The sequence below is a fragment of the Ursus arctos genome, unplaced genomic scaffold, assembly GCF_023065955.2.
Source record: "Ursus arctos isolate Adak ecotype North America unplaced genomic scaffold, UrsArc2.0 scaffold_1, whole genome shotgun sequence".
NCBI classification, from domain to species: domain Eukaryota; kingdom Metazoa; phylum Chordata; class Mammalia; order Carnivora; family Ursidae; genus Ursus; species Ursus arctos.
Genome location: NW_026622763.1, coordinates 80564708 through 80583848, shown reverse-complemented (window position 1 = coordinate 80583848; position 19141 = coordinate 80564708). Strand labels below are relative to the sequence as shown.

The 19141-nt window shown below is 40.1% G+C and overlaps 1 protein-coding gene across 6 annotated transcripts in view; it reads left to right on the top strand.

Moving 5' to 3' along the window:
• The window catches only part of INO80D (INO80 complex subunit D), a 66463-nt gene that overhangs the window by 31165 nt on the left and 16157 nt on the right, over positions 1-19141 (top strand). For all 6 annotated transcript variants that reach the window (XM_026492119.4, XM_044381227.3, XM_026492120.4 and 3 more), the window contains 3 exons: positions 7885-8109; positions 14001-14110; positions 15661-15794. In XM_026492119.4, the coding sequence (XP_026347904.2) occupies positions 7885-8109; positions 14001-14110; positions 15661-15794 (469 nt within the window). The remainder of the gene's footprint in view (positions 1-7884; positions 8110-14000; positions 14111-15660; positions 15795-19141) is intronic.

The following is a 19141-nucleotide window of genomic DNA, read 5'->3' as shown; positions in this document are numbered from 1 at the left end:
TAGAGAATGCTGTAGTTTTCTTCTCTCTTCAAGGTTCCATTTCATGTATCATTCAAGACTGCTTCCTTAGCATTAGCATATTCTTTTTTTCAGATAAAGTACAGTTGAACTTAACACTTTGACAGTTACGGATACTATCAGTCATGCTTCCTCAGGTGAATGTTCATGTCAGCTTAACTTGATTTGGGATATTTTGAGTTCATTTTGCACATTGCTGTAATGAGGTATCATAACGTATGCTTAGCACAATACTTGGTACCTAGGAAATGAATGATAAAGGTAGTGAAGATTCCTGTTGGAATTTTCAGGATGACCCGAGCATTAGTATGGGGTGGATTTGCTCTTGATGAGGGGCAATGTACATTCTGTTTCTGTCCTCTATTCTTGCAGACTTTTCAGAAGGTTTCGTTTATTGTTTCAGACTTGTGACCATTGCATTTTCCTTCGTCCCTGTAGCATTTTTACTTTCTCTTGGTCACCTCTGCTAACTGGTTTGCTCTTTGCCTTACCACGATACACTTTCCTGGTGGTTCTTCTTCTTCAGGATACTTGTCTTCTTTTTACACAGCTGTCCTTCCTTGTCCAGCCGTCACTTCAGTCTTTCCCCTTGATTCATTCACTGAGTGGCTACTCGTTCAGCGTATTCTCATTGAACTCTTGTGCGGGAGTCTGTTTCTCCCTCTCCCTCTGCCCCTCACCCTGCTCATGCTCTGTCTCTCTCAGAGAAATAAATAAAATCTTTAAAAAAATAGTAAAATAAAATAAAATTCCTCTGGGAGTTCATCGAGTTCTTGGAAGAAAAACTGATAGTAGTCTGATCACCATTCTCTGCTACCTGCCTACCTGGCTTCTCCCCAAACCTGCTTTTCAAGAGTTTTCTTGCTAAACTGGGATTGTGCTTGAAGAAATTTCAGGGAGAAAGTGTTTTGTTTTGTTTTGTTTTAAGTAAGCTTTTTTGCCCAGCAAGGGACTTGAGTTCACGATGCAGAGATTGTAAGTCACATATTCTACCGACTAAACCACCCAGGCACCCCTGGCCTTGGTTTGGGAAAGATTCTTGGTTACTTAGTTCAGCTGTAGACGCGTGTGCTAAAGGCGATCTCACAGGCTCTTCCTTTCATCTCAAGAGCAGAAGTAAGTTGGTATCTTAAATGTATTGTTAACAGTAATCACTTCTAGTAACTGCTTACCTTTTCATATTCCTAATTGTGTCTTTGATACAGAATAGTTCTTAACTTTTTAAAAGACTCATTTATTTTTATTTTATTTATTAATTAAAAGATTTTATGTATTTATTTGAGAGGGGGGAGAGAGGGCGTGCACAAGCATGAGCAGGGGGAGTGGCAGGCAAAGGGAGAAGCAGGTTCCCCGCTGAGCAGGGAGCCCGACACAGGACTCCATCCTAGGCCTCTGGGATCATGACCTGAGCTGAAGGCAGGCATTTAACCGACTGAGCCACTCAGGAACCCAGATTTTTTTATTTTTAGAGAGAGAGCACACGGGCAAGTGAATGAGCGGGGGCAGGGACAGAGGGAGAGATCCTTGGAGCAGACTCCGTGCTGAGCCTGATGCAGGGCTCCATCCCATGACCCATGAGATCATGACCTGAACTAAGACCAGGAGTCAGACGCTTAACCAACTGAGCCACCCGGGGGCCCCCAGTTCTTAATTTTAATGAGTACATTTATTGGTCTTTTTCTTTATGGGTAATGTATTTGTGACCCATTTAAAAAATCATTGCTTACCCCACAGCTTCAAAGTCGCGAAGCTATTCTCTAATACTATGTTCTAGAAGCTTTATTGTTTTACTGACAGTCTCTGTGGAAATTTATTTTTGTATAACTTGTACATAATGTGAGGTGCAGTGCTAAGGATCATTTTTTCCGTGTGGATCTTCTATTCAACCAATACTATTGAAAACGCTGTTGATCTTGCATTGGAACCCTTGGCATGTATGTGTATGTCTGTTCATTTCCTATTCTTTTTCATGGTCTTTTTAAAGAACCAGCTTTTAGTTTCATTGATTCTCTTTCAGCTTTATTTCATTGTTTTCTGTTCTTATCTCTGTTATTTCCTTCTGTTATGTTCTTTGTTTTGGTTGCATTTGTTTCTCTTTTTCAAGTTTTTAAGGTGATAGCTTAAACTGGGATCTTCCTTGTTTTCTAACATGGACACTTAATGCTGTACGTTTCCCTCTACTATGTTATAATCCCCATAATGCATTGCTATTGTATTTAAGCAGTTAGTTATCTTTGAAGGAGATTTAAAAGAAAAATACTCTTTTGTATTTACCCACATATTTACGATTTCTAGGGTTCTTTCTTTTTTGAATTGGCCATATTTCCATCTGATGTCATTTTCTTTCTGTGTGAATGGTTCACTTTAATGTTTCTTGTAGTGCTGCTCTTCCGGGGATGAATTCTTTTAGCTTTTATGCCTGAAAAAGTCTTTATTTTGCCTTCATTTTTAAAAATTTTATTGGGGTATAATTGACTATGCCTTTTTGGCTGGGGGGAAGGTGTAGAGGGAGAGGGAGCCTGGAGTGGACCCTGACGTGGAACGTGATCTCACAACCTTGAGATTATGACCTGAGCCGAAATCAAGGGTTGGACGCTTAACTGACTGAGCCACCCAGGCGCCCCTATGCCTTTTATTTTTAATTGAAGTATAATCGACACACAATGTTGCATTAGTTTCAGGTGTATAACACAGTGATTTGACAAGTCTACATGTTAATGCTCTGTTCACCACAAGTGTAACTCCCATCTGTCACCGTACAACCCTGATACCATCGACTATATTCCCTGTGCTGTACCTTTTATTCCCATGACTTACTGCATAACTGGAAGTCTGCACCTCCCTCTCCCCTTCACCCCATTTTGCCCATCTCCCTACCGCCCTCTCCTCTGGCATCCATCAGTTTGCCCTCTGTATTTATGGGTCTGTTCTGCTTTTTTTGTTTTGTTTTTTTAGATTCCATATATAAGTGAAATCATACGGTACTTGTCTTCTCTGACATATTTCCCTTCCTATAATACCCGCTAGGTCCATCCATGTTTCAAAGATGTATGCCTTCATTTTTGAAAGATACTTTTGCTGGCATAAAATCCTAGGTTGACAGTTTTTCTTTCAGTACTTAAGGGTGTTGCTCACATGTCTTGCATTATTTCCAGTGAGAAGCCAGCTGTCCTTCACATCTTTGGTCCAAGGAACATTATATATCTTTTTTTCTCTGTTAAGATTTTTCTCTTTATCAGTAGTTTTAAACCACTTGTGTAGTTCATTTTCTTTATGTTTCTTGTGCTTGGGGTTCATTGACCTTTTTGGATCTGTAAGTTTATAATTTTCATGAAATGTAGAAAAATTTTGCCCTAGTTTTCTTCAGTTACTTTTCTTCCCCCTTCTATTTGAGAGACTTCGTTGCACTTCGTTTAGGCTGCTTGGAATTATCCCTCGGCTTATTGACGTCCCATTCACTTTTTTTCCAGTCTGTTGTTTCCTCTCCGTGTTTCATGTTGGAAAGCTGCTGTTGCTGTCTTCAGGTTCATGAATCTTCTCTTTCGTGGCATCTAACCAGCCATCAATCCCATTCAGTCTATTTTTCATATTAGACATTGTATTTTTCATCTCTAGAAGTTTGATTAGATGCCAGACATTGTTAATTTTACTTATTTGATTCTGGTATTTTGTCTTCCTTTAAGAGCTTTGTTTGGGGACACAGTTATGTTACTTAGAAACGGCTTTCGAGGCTTGCTTTTTAAACGTTGTGAAATGGGGCCACGACAGCCTTTAGCGGAGGGCTCATTTTACCCCCACTACGGAGGCAGTCCGCTCCTGAGTGGTCTACCGAGTGCTCTGCAGGTTGCAGGTTTTTTCCCCTTGGATGGTGGGAACACAAACTATGCCTGCCCTGTGTGAGCTGCTGGGACTTGTCTGGCCTTCGCTTCTCACGTCGTTCCCCTGGCCTCGGGACCAGTACTCAAGTGAAGAACTGAAAGGAACCCTCTGTAGATCCTCAGAGTGCTGCTCTCTCTGCACCTCTCCCCTCCCCAGTACTCTTGTCCTAATTGCAGCATTTCTGGGTTAGTCAGATGTGGATGAGCACGCAGAATGAATATCTTGTGTCCGAAATATAATTGTGAGGTATGGGCTAGAGAACAAGCTTGTGTCTTCAGTATTTAAGTGATGTTGAAGTTAGGAAAATGAAGGAGAATTTCCATACATGAAGTGAGGACTGGGAAAAGAAAGAGGAAAGAAGAAAATGAGGACAATAACGGGAGGAAGCAAGGAAGTAGAAAGTTTGAGGATGAAAGGAAAAGAAGAATAAATTGGTTTTGTTGCAGAAGAGAGGTCTAGTAAGATCGGATTGAAAAATAATTGTTGCATTCCTACATTACTTAACCCAGATTGAATATTTCTTTTTTTTTATATGCCGCTAGATTCAACTTACTAATGTTTTTGCCTCTAAGATCATTAATAAGATTTTCCTGTAATTCTCCTTTTGTCATATTGTCCTTCTTAATAAGTTTTTGGTGTCAAGTTTAGGTTAGCTTTATTAAAAGAATATTCCCTTGGGGTACCTGGGTGGCTTAGTTGGTTAATTGTCAGACTCTTGATTTTGGCTCAGGTCATGATCTTGGAGTCATGGGATCGAACCCTGCATTGGGCTCCATGCTCAGTGTGGAGTCAGCTGGAGATTCTCTCTCCCTCTGCCCTGCCCCCTGCTTATGTGCTCTCTCTCTAATAAATAAATAAAATCTTTTTTTTTTTTTTAAAGAATATTCCCCTCTTTTCTGACATCTGGAATATTTTGTATGTGATTCAAATTATTTTTTTTTTTTTGACATTGCTAGAGCTCATGGTAATAAAACTGTTTAGGCCAGGAGTTTTTTACATGTGTGTATTTAATAAGTGATTTAATTTTAGTTAATGGTTATAGGTTTCTGTATCTAATAATAATTTAACCTGTGCTTACATAGTGATTTCGGTTAGGTCATTTCTTTTCGTCTCTTCTCAACTTGGGAGATAGGTGAGCCAGCGCTCTGATTTTACAGATGAGGAAAGCAGCATACTGAGAATGCTGTAGGTGGCAGGACTGTCACTGCTGGTATATCATGGCCACTGGCCTTTCTCTCCCGCAGCGCGACTCTTCCTCCACAACCAGGTGTGAATGAAGTACAAGTATTGCAGAAGTGGGAGGCGCGTTGGAGATTTTCTAGTTAAGGGCCATGCCGGGGGTGGTCTGTGGACCTGTGCAGGTCTGCAAACGGCTTGTTACTGGTCCGCAGTAAGATCAGCATGGAACTTCTGTGTGAGCTTTGAAAATTGCATCATCATGGTGGAGCACGCGTCCACATCCAGGCGCATCTGTCCAGCCTCTGTCAGCCTGAGAACTGCAGATCTGGTCTGTCCTGCCGCCATAATAGATTCTTCTCAAGTAACAGCTCTGGCAAGTGGCTGTCTGCGTGAGCTTTACTCTCCCTTTACAACTTGCAGTTTCTCCTCTCTTCCATTTCATTCTCCTAGTTAACGCAAGTTCAAAGTCATTGAGTCATTATTGACTTTCTTATCCTTCATATCCAGTCACCAAATTGAGTTAATTCTTTTATGATAATGGCCCTTACAGGTCTTGTTCTTTGTATTATCTCTGTGGCTTTTTACTCACAGCCCCTCCCCTGTCCTACAGTTGCTGGTTGTTGGCTCTGAAGTCTGTATTCCTTCCGTCGCTGTGCTCCTCTTTATCATTTCCAACGGTTTTTCCCACTGCTGCCTTTGATACCTCATCTGTACTTTACATTTCTTACGTCTGAAATGGAATTTATTTCCTGCCCCAGATCTGCTCGTGTTCCTGTTCTCGGGGCTTCACGGACGGAAACGGCCGTGTGATCATCGTCCCTCGCATCCTCCCGTCCCAGTTGGCGAGGTCTGCAGCCCCACGGCTGCCGCCCTGGTGTGGGTTCTTGTTACCTGTTGCCTGGAGTTCTATAGTAATTTCCTCCCTGCCCTCTTCCCTGTCTCTTCCTCACTTCTGCCTGCCGACAGTGCCATCTTGCCCGTGCACGGCTCTGTTACTGCTGTCTGTTTTCTTCAGACTCCACGAGGTTCTTCACTGCTGGCAGAATAAAAGCAGAACACTGCTTTCATCTACTGTTTAGGTTTAGAAAGTTTGCCTTACCCACCGTGCTCCCCTGTGGACGCCCCATCTTAGCCAAAGTGAGCTACTTAGTACTTGCTGTTCCCTGTCCTGTCCATCTCTGAAGCCTGGCTTCTATTCCTTTATCCTTGTGAGGTACCCTTTTTCTTCTCTTCAAATTCTAGCCTTTCTTCACTTCAGTTCTGCTGGCATCTCCTCTACAAATTCTCTCATCCAGCAGTCTTGTTGGTGAACTTTAATAGCTCTTGGGCCATATCTATACCTCTCTCTCTCTCTGCCTCACATTGAAGATATTTATAGTACCTGCCGGCTCGACCAGAACTCCCGAATGGAATCCTGCTATGGGACTTCAGGGAACAATTGAAAATAAAGATTCCTGGGCCCCATTCCATGGAAATTCTGGTTCAGTAGATCTAGGCTGGGTCTCGGGATCTCAAACTAGAAAAAGCTCCTAGATTTTGCTGAATGAAGGTCAGATATTTGAATCATTGGTCATCCTGCCCCACGGTTTTAGTTACTGATTCGATCGTCTTTTGAATTAACTTTGGGGATACGTTTATCTTGTCTAAACTGCATTGCAAACTGCTTAAATTTTTTTCTCCTTTGTAATACTCAACGTAATCGACAACAGCAAATGTTGAATGTTAAATAAATGAAAAGATTGAAGTAAGATCCTTCAATTGGCATATTTTTAGTAGCTACTGTACTGAAGAGAACATGTTTCTTAGGACTTACTTCTTAGACTAGATATTTGCAGAGTAGGGGTTCCTGGCTGGCTAAGTCCCTCAAAGTGTCTGCCTTTGGCTCAGCTCATGATCCTAGAGGCCTGGGATTGAGCTCAGCAGGGAGTCGCTTCTCCTTCTCCCTCTGCCCCTGCCCCCCACTCATGTTCTCTCTCCCTCGCTCTGCCCCACCAATAAATTTTTAAAAAATCTTCAAAAAGGATATCTCCTTTGTTTTGTTTTTTTTTTAGATTTTTTTTTTTTTTTTTAATTTATTTGACAGAGACAGCCAGCGAGAGAGGAAACACAAGCAGGGGGAGTGGGAGAGGAAGAAGCAGGCTCCCAGCAGAGGAGCCCGATGTGGGACTCGATCCCGGAACGCCAGGATCACGCCCTGAGCCAAAGGCAGACGCTTTAACGACTGCGCTACCCAGGCGCTCCAGGATATCTCCTTTGTTAAAAAAAATAATAAATAATACTGTAGAATGATTGTGACCCCTACAATCAACATTCTGTAAGTGCTTAGCAAGAAAAGGGTAGTTAAAAGCAGTGCATCTAAAAGGGCAGCTCTTTGATAAGGCACTGTTGGAATTCACTGCTCTATTTCTGGTATGACCTATCTTTTATGAAATGATGCTGAGTGCTTCCTCATAACTGCCATGTCGTTTACTCAGACTTTTTAGTAAGCAAAGGTAAAGAAATTGTTTTCTTCCTGAGAACCCCTAGTCACTTAAAATTTGGAAGACCCTGGCGCATGTGTCCAGCTCTGACGTGCTGAGAACTGAAGCCGCTGAAAGCACTGGGTGGTCTCTGCTGCCTTACGTATTGTCGAAATATGGTACTTACTTTCAGCTCTCCTGGAATTCTCCTCTAATTTCATAAAGTGTGTGCTCACCTGCCACCAGTTTTAACCCTGTGCATCCGACCAGCTTCCTGACCTGCCTTTCCCGTCTCTAAACCGAGCCTCACGTTTGATCAGTTTCTCCCTTCTCTCCCTGCCCTTTCCAGGTCAGATGACGATGATACGGAGAGTAGGAGCTCCAGGGTGACCCAACTTTGCACTTACTTTCAGCAGAAATATAAGCACCTCTGCCGCCTGGAGCGGGCAGAATCTCGTCAAAAGAAATGCCGGCACACGTTTAGGAAAGCTTTGCTGCAGGCGGCCAGCCGAGAGCCAGAGTGTACTGGTCAGTTAATGCAGGAGCTGCAGAGAGCCGCGTGCAGCCGAACCAGGTGAGAGCCCCGGGCGGCCACCTGCCCCTGTTTTCTCTGGGTTCTGACGGGATCGTTGAGGCACGGTGGGCAGCGGGCATTTAAGCCTGGAAGGTTGAAGCGTTGCATTTTGCTTTTGTGGGCTCGGATAAAGTTTTACATCACGTGGCAAGAGAACATCGCCACGAGCTGTCAGTAAAAGCATTGCTGTCGCTTTGCCAGAGTGTGACTAGAATTTACTCAGTAAAGTATTAGAGAATGCCACCTGCCTTAAAAAAGAAAACCACAATGCTTAGAAATTTCGTGTATTGTTTAAAAGTAATATTCACAGTTGTTTTACTACAGAAATAGTATTTTACATTTTTTACTTATATTTTAAAAAATTTCTTTCCAACATGTATTCTGTTAATATTTCCATTATCCCGTAGTATGTCTTCAGAATACTTTATTACATTGCATTTCTTTAAAGGAAAAAAATCTTTTCTGTTTATATTATAGTCCAGGTATTTGCTTGTTGTAAATTTGAGAAATATAGGAAAGGGAGGGTAGTTTCCATAATATCACCATGCACAGAACAGAGAATGAGCACTGTGAACATTTGATTGTCACCTTCCAGTCTTTTTTCTTCGTGTGTGTTTGTGTGTGTGTGTGTGTGTGTGTGTGTGTGTGTGAAATCTCCAGGGAGCCATGTATTTGTATTAAAAAGCAAAATTGAGATCATGCTATATGTATATTTTATTTCCGACTTTTTCCCATGTAACATTGAATTATGACCATTTTCTCATGATACTGATTCTTTAAAACATGAATTTAATGGCTTCGTAATATGGATGTCAGTCCTTGGACTTTATTTATTTTATGTATGTATTTAAGTGAAACTGGGTCTAAACTGTTTTAAGAGCTATATGTCCAGTTTTTTTCCCTTAAAAATACATCATAGCCATTCCCCTATGTTCTTAAAAATTGTTTTGAAAGCATGGTTTATAATGTGTGCATATTGTTTTATTGACTGAAAATCCGTATATTGGACATGGTAGAAGTTACCTGATATTTCAATGAAGAAATTTTGGTGTTATTATTTTGGAAATTAGTTTAGGTGGTGAAAACTTAAATCATAGTTAACTTATTTAGGTTATGTACCTTTTAAAAATACTAGCTTAAGGGGCGCCTGGATGGCTCAGTTGGTTAAGTGTCTGCCTTCAGCTCTGGTCATGATCCTGGGATCATTGGGCTCCCTGCAGGGAGTCTGCTTCTCCTTCTACCTCTGCCCCTCCTCTGCTTCCGCGCTCTCTCTCTCAAATAAATAAATAAAATCTTCTTTAAAAAAATACTAGCTTAACTGAATTAAAATTTTCCCAAATCTCTTCATATTTAATTGAGAAAATAATTTTCAAATTTAGAAGGCATAGTTCGTTCTTTCTTTCTTTCTTTCTTTCTTTCTTTCTTTCTTTCTTTTGGATTTTATTTATTTGAGAGAGAGAGAGAGCACAAATAGAGAGGAGGGGCAGAGGGAGAGGGAGAAGCAGGCTCCCTGCTGTGCAGGGCTGGATCCCAGGACCCAAAGATCATGACCTGAGCTGAAGGCAAAGGCTTAACTGACTGAGCCACCCAGGCACCCCAGAAGGCATAGTTTTTTATGGAGTTTATTATTTCACACTTTCTACTTACTATTTTTTTCAGGTAACAACCTTGAGATATACACACACACATTCTTAGGGGTTTGTATGCCAAAATATTAGCAGTGGCTATCTCTAGAGGGTGGGATTATTGATAAAGTTTTAAAAAATTAGTAATCTGTATATTCTAATTTTTCTGTAGTGATCTTGAGTCACTGAGGAAAAAAGTTTAAAACAAACTAAAAAAAAATAACCTTTGCTTTATAGCCTCTGATCATATTTTTTACATACCTATATATTTTTTGAAATTTTGTTTTACTTTTACGTATTTTGGTTTTCGTTTTATTTGTTATAAAAAAAATAACCTGTATTTCAGTTGTGAATATCAGAAAAATACTATGCCCATAAGAGTTTTCTGCTGCTTGGCATATTTAGGGTTGTTTGAAACTTTGTATGTGTTTCTAATATACCTGTGTAATGATTCTGCCTTCAGTATATTTCCTCACTCTAAGAGCCCCCACCCCTGTGTAGGGGGAAAGGTAGTGTCTGTTCTAGAACATCCTTTAAGTCTTAGCTTACTTAGAGACTTGACTTTTCTCATAGAAACATTCCCAGGTGCCACTATGTTAGGTGCCCTGATTGTATATGCTTATTGTTCTCTGCACTTTGCTTCATTGTGGAATTGTATACTAATATTTCTGTCACGCTAGACAGTCTTTTTTTTTTTATTTTTAACATTTTATTTATTTTGAGGGAGAGAGAGCACAAGCTGAGGGGGGCAGTGGGGAGCAGAGGGAGAGGGAGAAGCAGACTTCCTGCTGAGCAGGGAGCCCGCCCAGGGTTGGATCCCAGGACCCCGGGATCATGACCTGAGCCCAAGGCAGACGCTTAACCAACAGAGCCACCCAGGCACCCCAAGCTAGACAGTCATTTTTGTGAAGACAGGAACAGTGTACATTTTGTTCTTAAATCTCCAGTATTGATGAACAAATGGATAGAATTAAATAAGTGAAGAGACTTTAGTTCTCTTATTTGTTGAAAGAATTCACTTGGTTTGACATAGGTTTTAAAGTAATGATAGCTAACCTTTGCATTAGATAATGCTCTCAAGTGTACAGTTTCAGCAGACTTTAGTTTTGTCCAGCACGAAGCAGTCTGTATATGTAGAGCGTTGTATACATTGAATCTAGTACGTTATTATGACCTTGTCAAAGATGTAAGTAAGGGACTGTACTCTCAGTTTGGGACAATTCAGTATTTGTGTAGAAAACTCTATCTATGATTTTTAACTGGTAACTGGCAGAATCAGTCCCTCCCTTTTTTTTTCAAAACATTTTCCCAAACCACCATTAGTGATTTAAAAAAAAAAAATCGTGATAATTAACTATTACTAAACAAATACCAAGATGAACTCTAATATTCAGTTCTCAAATTTATTTGATGTCATTTGTTCATGTCACTCATGATTAGTAAAAAGTTTATTGCCCAGTGCCTCACTGATAATCGTTTAACAATGAGCCCTAATCATTTGTTGATGATTGATAGCTTACTACCTTACATTATATTTTAGGCTCATAAAAGTCAGCTGTCAGTTGGATAGATGCCCCCTATTTCTTTGCTTCCAAAGACTAGTTCCGCAAAAGACATTTAAAAAATTGCTTTTAGATGTTTTAGAAGTTAAAACTTCAATGGCTGCCTTTTAATAGGTACCCTTTAACATACAGTTGGATCTAAACTGAATAACATTATTCTTTCTCATCTAATAGCTTTGTGACATACATTGGTGAATATGTGGAATAAACCACTGAAATAGCTTAACTATGTTAACTCAAACCTAAGTATCTTGTAGCCGACAATCCTATAGAGACTAGTGTTTGTGTAGAGACTTTATTGTAAAAGGGGGATCTAATCATACAAAAGGCAAGCTTGTACTAGGTGTTTTCACATTAAAAACATCAAAATGTTTTGGTAATTCTCCCTTTGTTTTGTTGGGATTATTCAGATAATAAAAATCCATCTAACATCAGGTATTTTTACCTTAATTATCCAGGGGGGGATTGAAATTCCGACTTTGAGTTTATTTTTCTGTTTAAGAGGTAGATTGGTGGGGCGCCTGGGTGGCTCAGTCATTAAGCGTTTGCCTTCGGCTTAGGGTGTGATCCCACAGTCCTGGGATCGAGCCCCGCATCGGGCGCCTCCACTGGGAGCCTGCTTCTTCCCCTCCCACTTCCCCTGCCTGTGTTTCTTCTCTCGCTGGCTGTCTCTCTCTCTGTCAAATAAATAAATAAAAAATCTAAAAAAAAAAAAAAAAAAAAAAAACGAGGGGCGCCTGGGTGGCACAGCGGTTAAGCGTCTGCCTTCGGCTCAGGGCGTGATGCCGGCGTTATGGGATCGAGCCCCACATCGGGCTCCTCCGCTGGGAGCCTGCTTCTTCCTCTCCCACTCCCCCTGCTTGTGTTCCCTCTCTCGCTGGCTGTCTCTATCTCTGTCAAATAAATAAATAAAATCTTAAAAAAAAAAAAAAGAGATAGATTGGTGAGTTGGAACATATCAGCAATTTTACAGAATGAAATCGGTAGTTCCCTTCGAAGTCTAGGATAAAGAAAAACGAGGGAATGTGTTGGACACGAGGGTTGGTAAGTGGCTGAGCAGGTTGTTGAAGTGTTCCCCAAGAATAATCCGTTCAGTATAGAGAGCTGCCTTCTGTTTAAATCTAGACCAAGAGAATTGGGGTAAGCTGCCACAACAGTACAGCTTATTTTTTGATATCGTATATCCTTTTTACAGACCTACGTTAAGGGCCCACTTCCCCACCCTTAATTAAAGCAGCTTCAGTGGCAGCAGCTAGTTCTCTAACGTTAGAGTAGAAAGTGTATTCAGATTTTCTGTAAATTCATATGTAATTTGGGTTCTATATGACCTTCTAATCAGTGTAAATCATTTTACTGAAACCCTTAGAAGCAATTCAAAAGATACTTTATTTTTGATGCCTGACGTGTGATTCAGTATATTATACGTAGATTCTTTTTCTACCCTCAGATGCGTGTGAAGTCCTACCAGTTTGTCATGCTTCAGAGAGTCAAATGACACAGGACAGTTTTTGTACTTCTAAGAACTTGAATATTAATTATTTTTATTTTTTAATGTTTGTATTAACTGTGGAAAGATCCACAAACTAATAAAATGAATACTTACTACAGAGGGAGTTAGAACTGGCAAAGTGGAACAAGGGTAGGTAGAAAGGAGACACTCTCTTGCCTTTGGTTTTTCTGGAACCATGTGAACACATTGCCTACTCATGAATTTAAAAACAAGAATCAAGGGGCGCCTGGGTGGCGTAGTCGTTAAGCGTCCCTTCGGCTCAGGGCGTGATCCCAGCGTTCTGGGATCAAGCCCCACATCAGGCTCCTCTACTGGGAGCCTGCTTCTTCCCCTCCCACTCCCCCTGCTTGTGTTCCCTCTCTCACTGGCTGTCTCTATCTCTGTCAAATAAATAAATAAAATCTTTAAAAAAAAACAAAACAAGAATCAAATATTTAAATATTGAATATATAGAGTCGAGATAACATTTAATGAAAGATGGAGTTGCACATATTTTAAAAAGTTTAAAAGATATACCCAAAATGAGTTCGTTTTGGAAGATGAGAGCAAATCAACCACATCTGCATGTCATTTCCCCCCGTTCTTCCTTTATCTGATCAAGTTTTTGCCCATTTACTGTTTAGCAGCTTCACATGACCAAAATCTAATGAGGATAATAATACCAGTAACTAACAACCACTGACCATTTACTAGGTATTAAACTACCTACTAGATATGATAAGTATTTTAGATGTGTTGTATTTCTTGGTGCTTACCTGTCGGCCAGAGGTACTCTTATCTCCACTTTATAGGTGAGGAAGTTGAGGCTTCCTTGCTTCCTTGCTAACCTAACTTGCCCAAGGTCACACAGCTAGGAAGAGGTAGAGCTGAGATTCACAATTAGGTCTGATAAATCTAATCTCCTGTTCGTCACGTTTTGTCTACTCACTGCCTCTTTGTGAAGTAAAAGGAACCAAAATATCACTTAAGAAAGAAAAAACAGGCATAGTTAAAATGGATTATAGTAAAATTATTTGTTTTGTCAGTAGATGGGGAAATACTGGAACTGGTCATTGTAACTCATAGTGACCTTTTATTTAAAGAATGTAGAAAGGTAAAATGTTGGTGTTACAACCTGCCAGCCTAGTGTCGAAAAGTTGCTCTGGATCCTTAAAGCATTTTTTAAAAATTAATTTTGTCTCTTTGCTTCCTTAGCATAAGCCGGACCAAGTTGAGGGAGGCGGAGCCCGCAGCCTGCAGTGGAAGCGTGAAGGGTGAACGGTGCCCTAACAAAGCCCTTCCATTCACCAGACATTGTTTCCAGCGTATCCTCTTCACCGAATTACGTGTGCATGGAAAAGTAGTAAATCATTCGGGGCTAGTAATTTATTCTTAAGCCAAATGAATGACTTTTGAAATCCGAACTACTTAATGTTTAAAATGTTGATATAATTTCTCATTTTCATGATGTCTTCTGGATAGTTTTTTCCCCGCTTCTATCATTGTGATTCTTTATTCAGGAATTACATCAGAATCTGCAAAATTGATAGAAAGTAGCAGATTCTTCTGGTGGCCGTCACTTAATTAAAAGAAATCTTGTTCTTGCAGTGGTTCTGCGTGGCTTCTAGGAAGCAACTGTAACACTCATTGATGGAGAAATCGAATCATATTATTCAGAAACTGGTTTTAGTCTTCCAAGAAGGTTAGGTAGTTTTACAGTGTGCCTTTTGCTATTTGTATTGAGTGTAGTGCTGATTTGAAATGAAAGAACGATAAACATCACTGACTTGGAAAGAAGATCATTTAAGACAGAATATACTTGAGGAAAACCTGTGATAAAGGGCTTCAGGCTGGTTATGAAATCTTATTACTCTCACTTTTATTAAACATTTAAAATTGAGTAGCATTTAAAAAATTTATATAGTAGCAATTACTTGCTCTTCTTTATTATCTTTGACTTTTGGCCCTCCTTTCTGTTCTTGGCATTAAATTTTCACAACTATTTCAGCAGCACTTTCTATGCAGTAAAGGTTTTATAAATAGCCTTAACTATAAAAGTGTAAAGGAAAAACAGGTACTTCCTTGATAGGTATAAAGTACGTCTTGAGGAAACGTAGCTAGGGGCTAAAAGTTTGGACATTCAAAAATGTTGATGAAGTAAAGCTGATGTTTCAGTTTTAATGATAAAGTTTTGATCTAGAAGTAATTTTTCATAAGTTGTAAGTTCAAGTTTTGTGTTGGAAATGGGAAATGAAAAGTCATATTTGGATAGATGAGTTTTTATAATTATATCTTAAAATTCTTATTCTTCTTGATGAGGATTATATGTGAAAGTTTTCCTTAAAAGAAAGTGGTATTTCTTACCATTATAGTGGAACTTCTAGGAGTTAGTGTGTTAAGAAGGAAACGACCCTGCTTTTTCCGAATAATAAAAATCAGAGTGTCCATAGAGGAGACTCATATTAGGAGAACCTTTAGCAAAATAGACTCCTTTAGAAGTATCTTCTGATAAATTCAACAGTTATCATTTCCCATATCAGTGGCTGGGTTGGATCTTCAGCTTTTATAGATAAGAAAATTTTAATACTTAGTTAACACAAATAAGGAAAGAAGCAGATTTTTTTCTTAAAGACTATTTGAGAGAGAGCATGCGTGCATGCAGTGAGGGAGAGGAAGAGAGAATCTCAAGCAGACTCTCCACTGAGCACGGAGCTTGATCCCATGACCCTGAGACCCCAGCCTGAGCCAAAACCAGGAGTTCAGTGCTTAACCAACTGTGCCACCGAGGCGCCCCAGAAGTGGATTTTATATAAAAATTGAAAACTTAAATAATTTCAGTTTCAGTGCATTATATTCCTAACTTTGAAAACCACAGATATCCTCTTGAACCGCTCTCAGCAGCTTTTCTCCAGTTGCACGGCCAAGTTTGCAGACGGACAGCAGTGCTCTGTGCCCGTGTTCGACATTACACACCAGACCCCTCTGTGTGAAGAACATGCCAAAAAAATGGTGAGTTCAGATTTTATTTTCTGCAGCAGAGACTTTGAAACTTTGGACAGCAATCCACAGTAGAAAGTATTTTTTAACTTAGTACAAACTGTGTATGTAAATATATATGTTACTATATAAATATGTATATAATATATATATATATATATATATATATATATGCTGGTCATGATCCACTGAATTAATTTCATAGGCTCATTTAAAAAAAAAAAAAACTGTTCTAGAAGGTATTTAGAGTTACTTACCTCTGGTTATTTTGTTTATTATCTATCCCTATTCTATACCCCCCTTCTCCTTAAGGTACATTTTCTTATACTTCACAGATTTTTCAAGCTTTCTTTTCCCCATTTCTTTAGATTTTTGCTTTTTTATACACAATTTTGTGAATGTCTTAGATATTTGAAGAAATTTCAGCCAAAAGCCAGTTTTTTCTGTAATTAAGTACATTTTTACTGTTTTTCCCCAGATACTTGCTGAGTTCTGCTGTTTGCTAGGTAGTATGCAAGGTGTATGTATTAAAAAGCTGAGTGAGACCATTCCTTCCCTCTGTAAGCATTTTGCAGTCTCAGGGGTGCGTCAGGGTAACTGAACGGCCATTGGACCAGGATTTAATAGCATAAGGCTGTGATCCTGGTGTTGCCACCGGCTAAATGGGTAACAAGGACTGTTAAGTTAAAAATCACAGCTGAGTATAGCAAACATTAGTAGCCCATCAGTCCCACAGTGAGAGGCTCACACTGGATGATAAAAACCGTACAAATCTCTGGGCTCTGCTTTCAGACGGTCTTGAATTCAAACACATTGTGCCAGCTTGACTGCTACCATTCTAGCCTTAGTTGTCCTCACCTTTGCCTGGATTACTATCATAGCTTCCTACCTGGTCTCCCTTCCTCCATGCCTTCCCACCCCCAGACATATTGTTCAAATAGCAGCCAGAGCAGGCTGTGTGTGTGTTCTACTTCCTTTGAGTTTGTATGCGTTGAAATTCACTCTTTTTGGTCCACAGTTCTCTGAGTTTGACAATACACACAGTTCTGTAGACGCCGCCAAAATCAAGATACGCCATTAACCCCCCCACATTCTCTTGTGCTGCCCCCCTGCATTCTACCCCTTCCTCTGTCTCCGCTGAAGTCTTCCTGCCCCTATAGTTTCAGATTTTCCAGAATGTCTTATAATTGGAATCCTACAGTAGGTGGCCGTGGGAGCAGGCCTTGGAGAATATACATGTGATCGTTTTAGTTTCTTGGTCAGAACCTTCCAGTGGCTTTCATCACATCCAGAATCCAATCCAAGATTCTCATCATGGCCTGTGAGACTTGCTGATCTGGTCTTCGCAGTCTCTCCAGCGGCACCGTGTACCTCCCTTCACCTTTGGAGTGCCAGCAACGTCAGCCTTCTTGCTGTGGCTTCAGCACTCTAAACTTGCTCCTACCTCATGGGCTTGGCACTTGTTTTTCTCTTTTCCTCCATTTCTGCATGCTTCGCTCCTTCATTCAGGTTTCCAATCACATGTCACTTTAGCAAAGAAGTCTTCCATCTCCCCTCTACCCTGTCGTTTTTTATCCTCATACTCTACCTTGTTTTTCTTTCTAACATTGATATCAGCCTAGTATTATATTTTTTATTAATTAGTTTGTTAATTGCCAGTATCCCTCTACTAGAATGTAAATTTTACAAAGGCAGAAACATTGTTTGTTCATTGCTGTATCCCTGGTGCTTAGAACAAAGATGCTCAGTAAGTAATGGTTGAATAACAGTTAGACACGTGGCTGGGAAAGGTTGAGTTTTGGAATTAGGTTCAACCACTGGACAGAACAGCCATTGGTAGAAGAAGCTCAAGCTACAAGAAGTCCAGGTTGGCACACAGAACATGCTATTCGATGAGTAGGAACCCATACAACAGATGGTAAGTTAGTAAATGCAGTGTCCTGGCACGTAAGTAGAAGGAGGGAGACAGTGAGCAAGTTGGGAGTGGATAGTGTAAGCAATGAACAGATGGCATGGGGAGAGCCTTGTAGGGCATGGGAGCTCCAGCTCTCCGGAGGAGCTACGTGGGCGACTACCTAGAGCATGGCAGGGCCTCAGTCAGGGGCAGTTCTGTGTGGAGTACCTGGCACATTGCCAACAACGTTGTTAGGCTACAAGGCATAAGCTTAGGAGAGTAAGACACACCTAGAACCAGACCTAGCCGGTACCGGAGTGTCTTACAAGTAGGACATGGATATCGTGGGCTAGACAAACTCTCCTGCCTAAAGTCCACACTGGTCCTAGAGGGAGAGCCTGGGGTGGATGCTTAGCAGCCTGGTGGGTACCAGTGGTTGCTTAAACACTGTTGAATTAAACAGGGGATATAATAGAATAAAAATAGATCTCAAGTATTGAGCCAAAGAGCTGCAGACGCTGGGAAACAGCCTTTCTTTTTTTTGTTTGTTTGTTTTATAAATTTGTACATTTGTGACCTCAGAGGCTGTATTTGTGTTTAGATCCAGGTATTTGGCTAGTATTAAACTTTTGGATTTCCTGAATTGATATTTTAATTTTATTCTTTCTTGTCTTGAATTTGTTTGATTGTATTAATAACTAGTTTTAGATATTAGTTTTCAAACAACTGTTGTTGGTACTCTTTATGTATTTAGTTATGAGTTCTTAATGAATTAATTAAATCAAAGATGACATCAATTGTAAAAACCACGATTGTTTTATATACCAAGAAATTTTTAAAAATGGGGCACAGTGCGTTTCTTACCACTTATTTGTTTTATATTTATCAAAATAGCTTCTTTAGACTTAATGAGGCATAGATTTTTATCTTTTCTAACGCTCCTGGTTTCCGCCGAATTACTTGATACAGGAAAGGCAAGGTTTTCTATGTACATCAGCTGTAACACAGTTTCGTCTACTTTGTGGTTATGTTCCTTTCTCATTTGGTTGTTGCTTTGCAAAAAAAAAAAAAAAAAGGAATTGTGGTCAGATCTTCAATAATGAGTATTTGCTTCACTAATGACAGTTGTATACACTACTTCTCTTTGTGCTTTCGCACACGCGGTTTTTCCTCTTCATGTAAAACCAACAACGCACATGCCCTGACTCAAACAGCGACACTACCAAGAACTGTTACCGTCTTTGCACCTATGTAGGCAACGCCAGCAGCAGTTTAAGATGCCATGATTGTAAGACGCACCTCAGTTGCAGAGAGATTACAATGTGTATCTTGGAACTAACAAAACACAGTATTCAGATTGAAGGGTGGCAGCTGAAGAAAGCTGGTTATGTTGTCAATTTCTTGTTCTTCCTGGCTGGCTCTTCTCTGGAAGAACAGTTAATTGGAACTCACTTAATTGGAACAG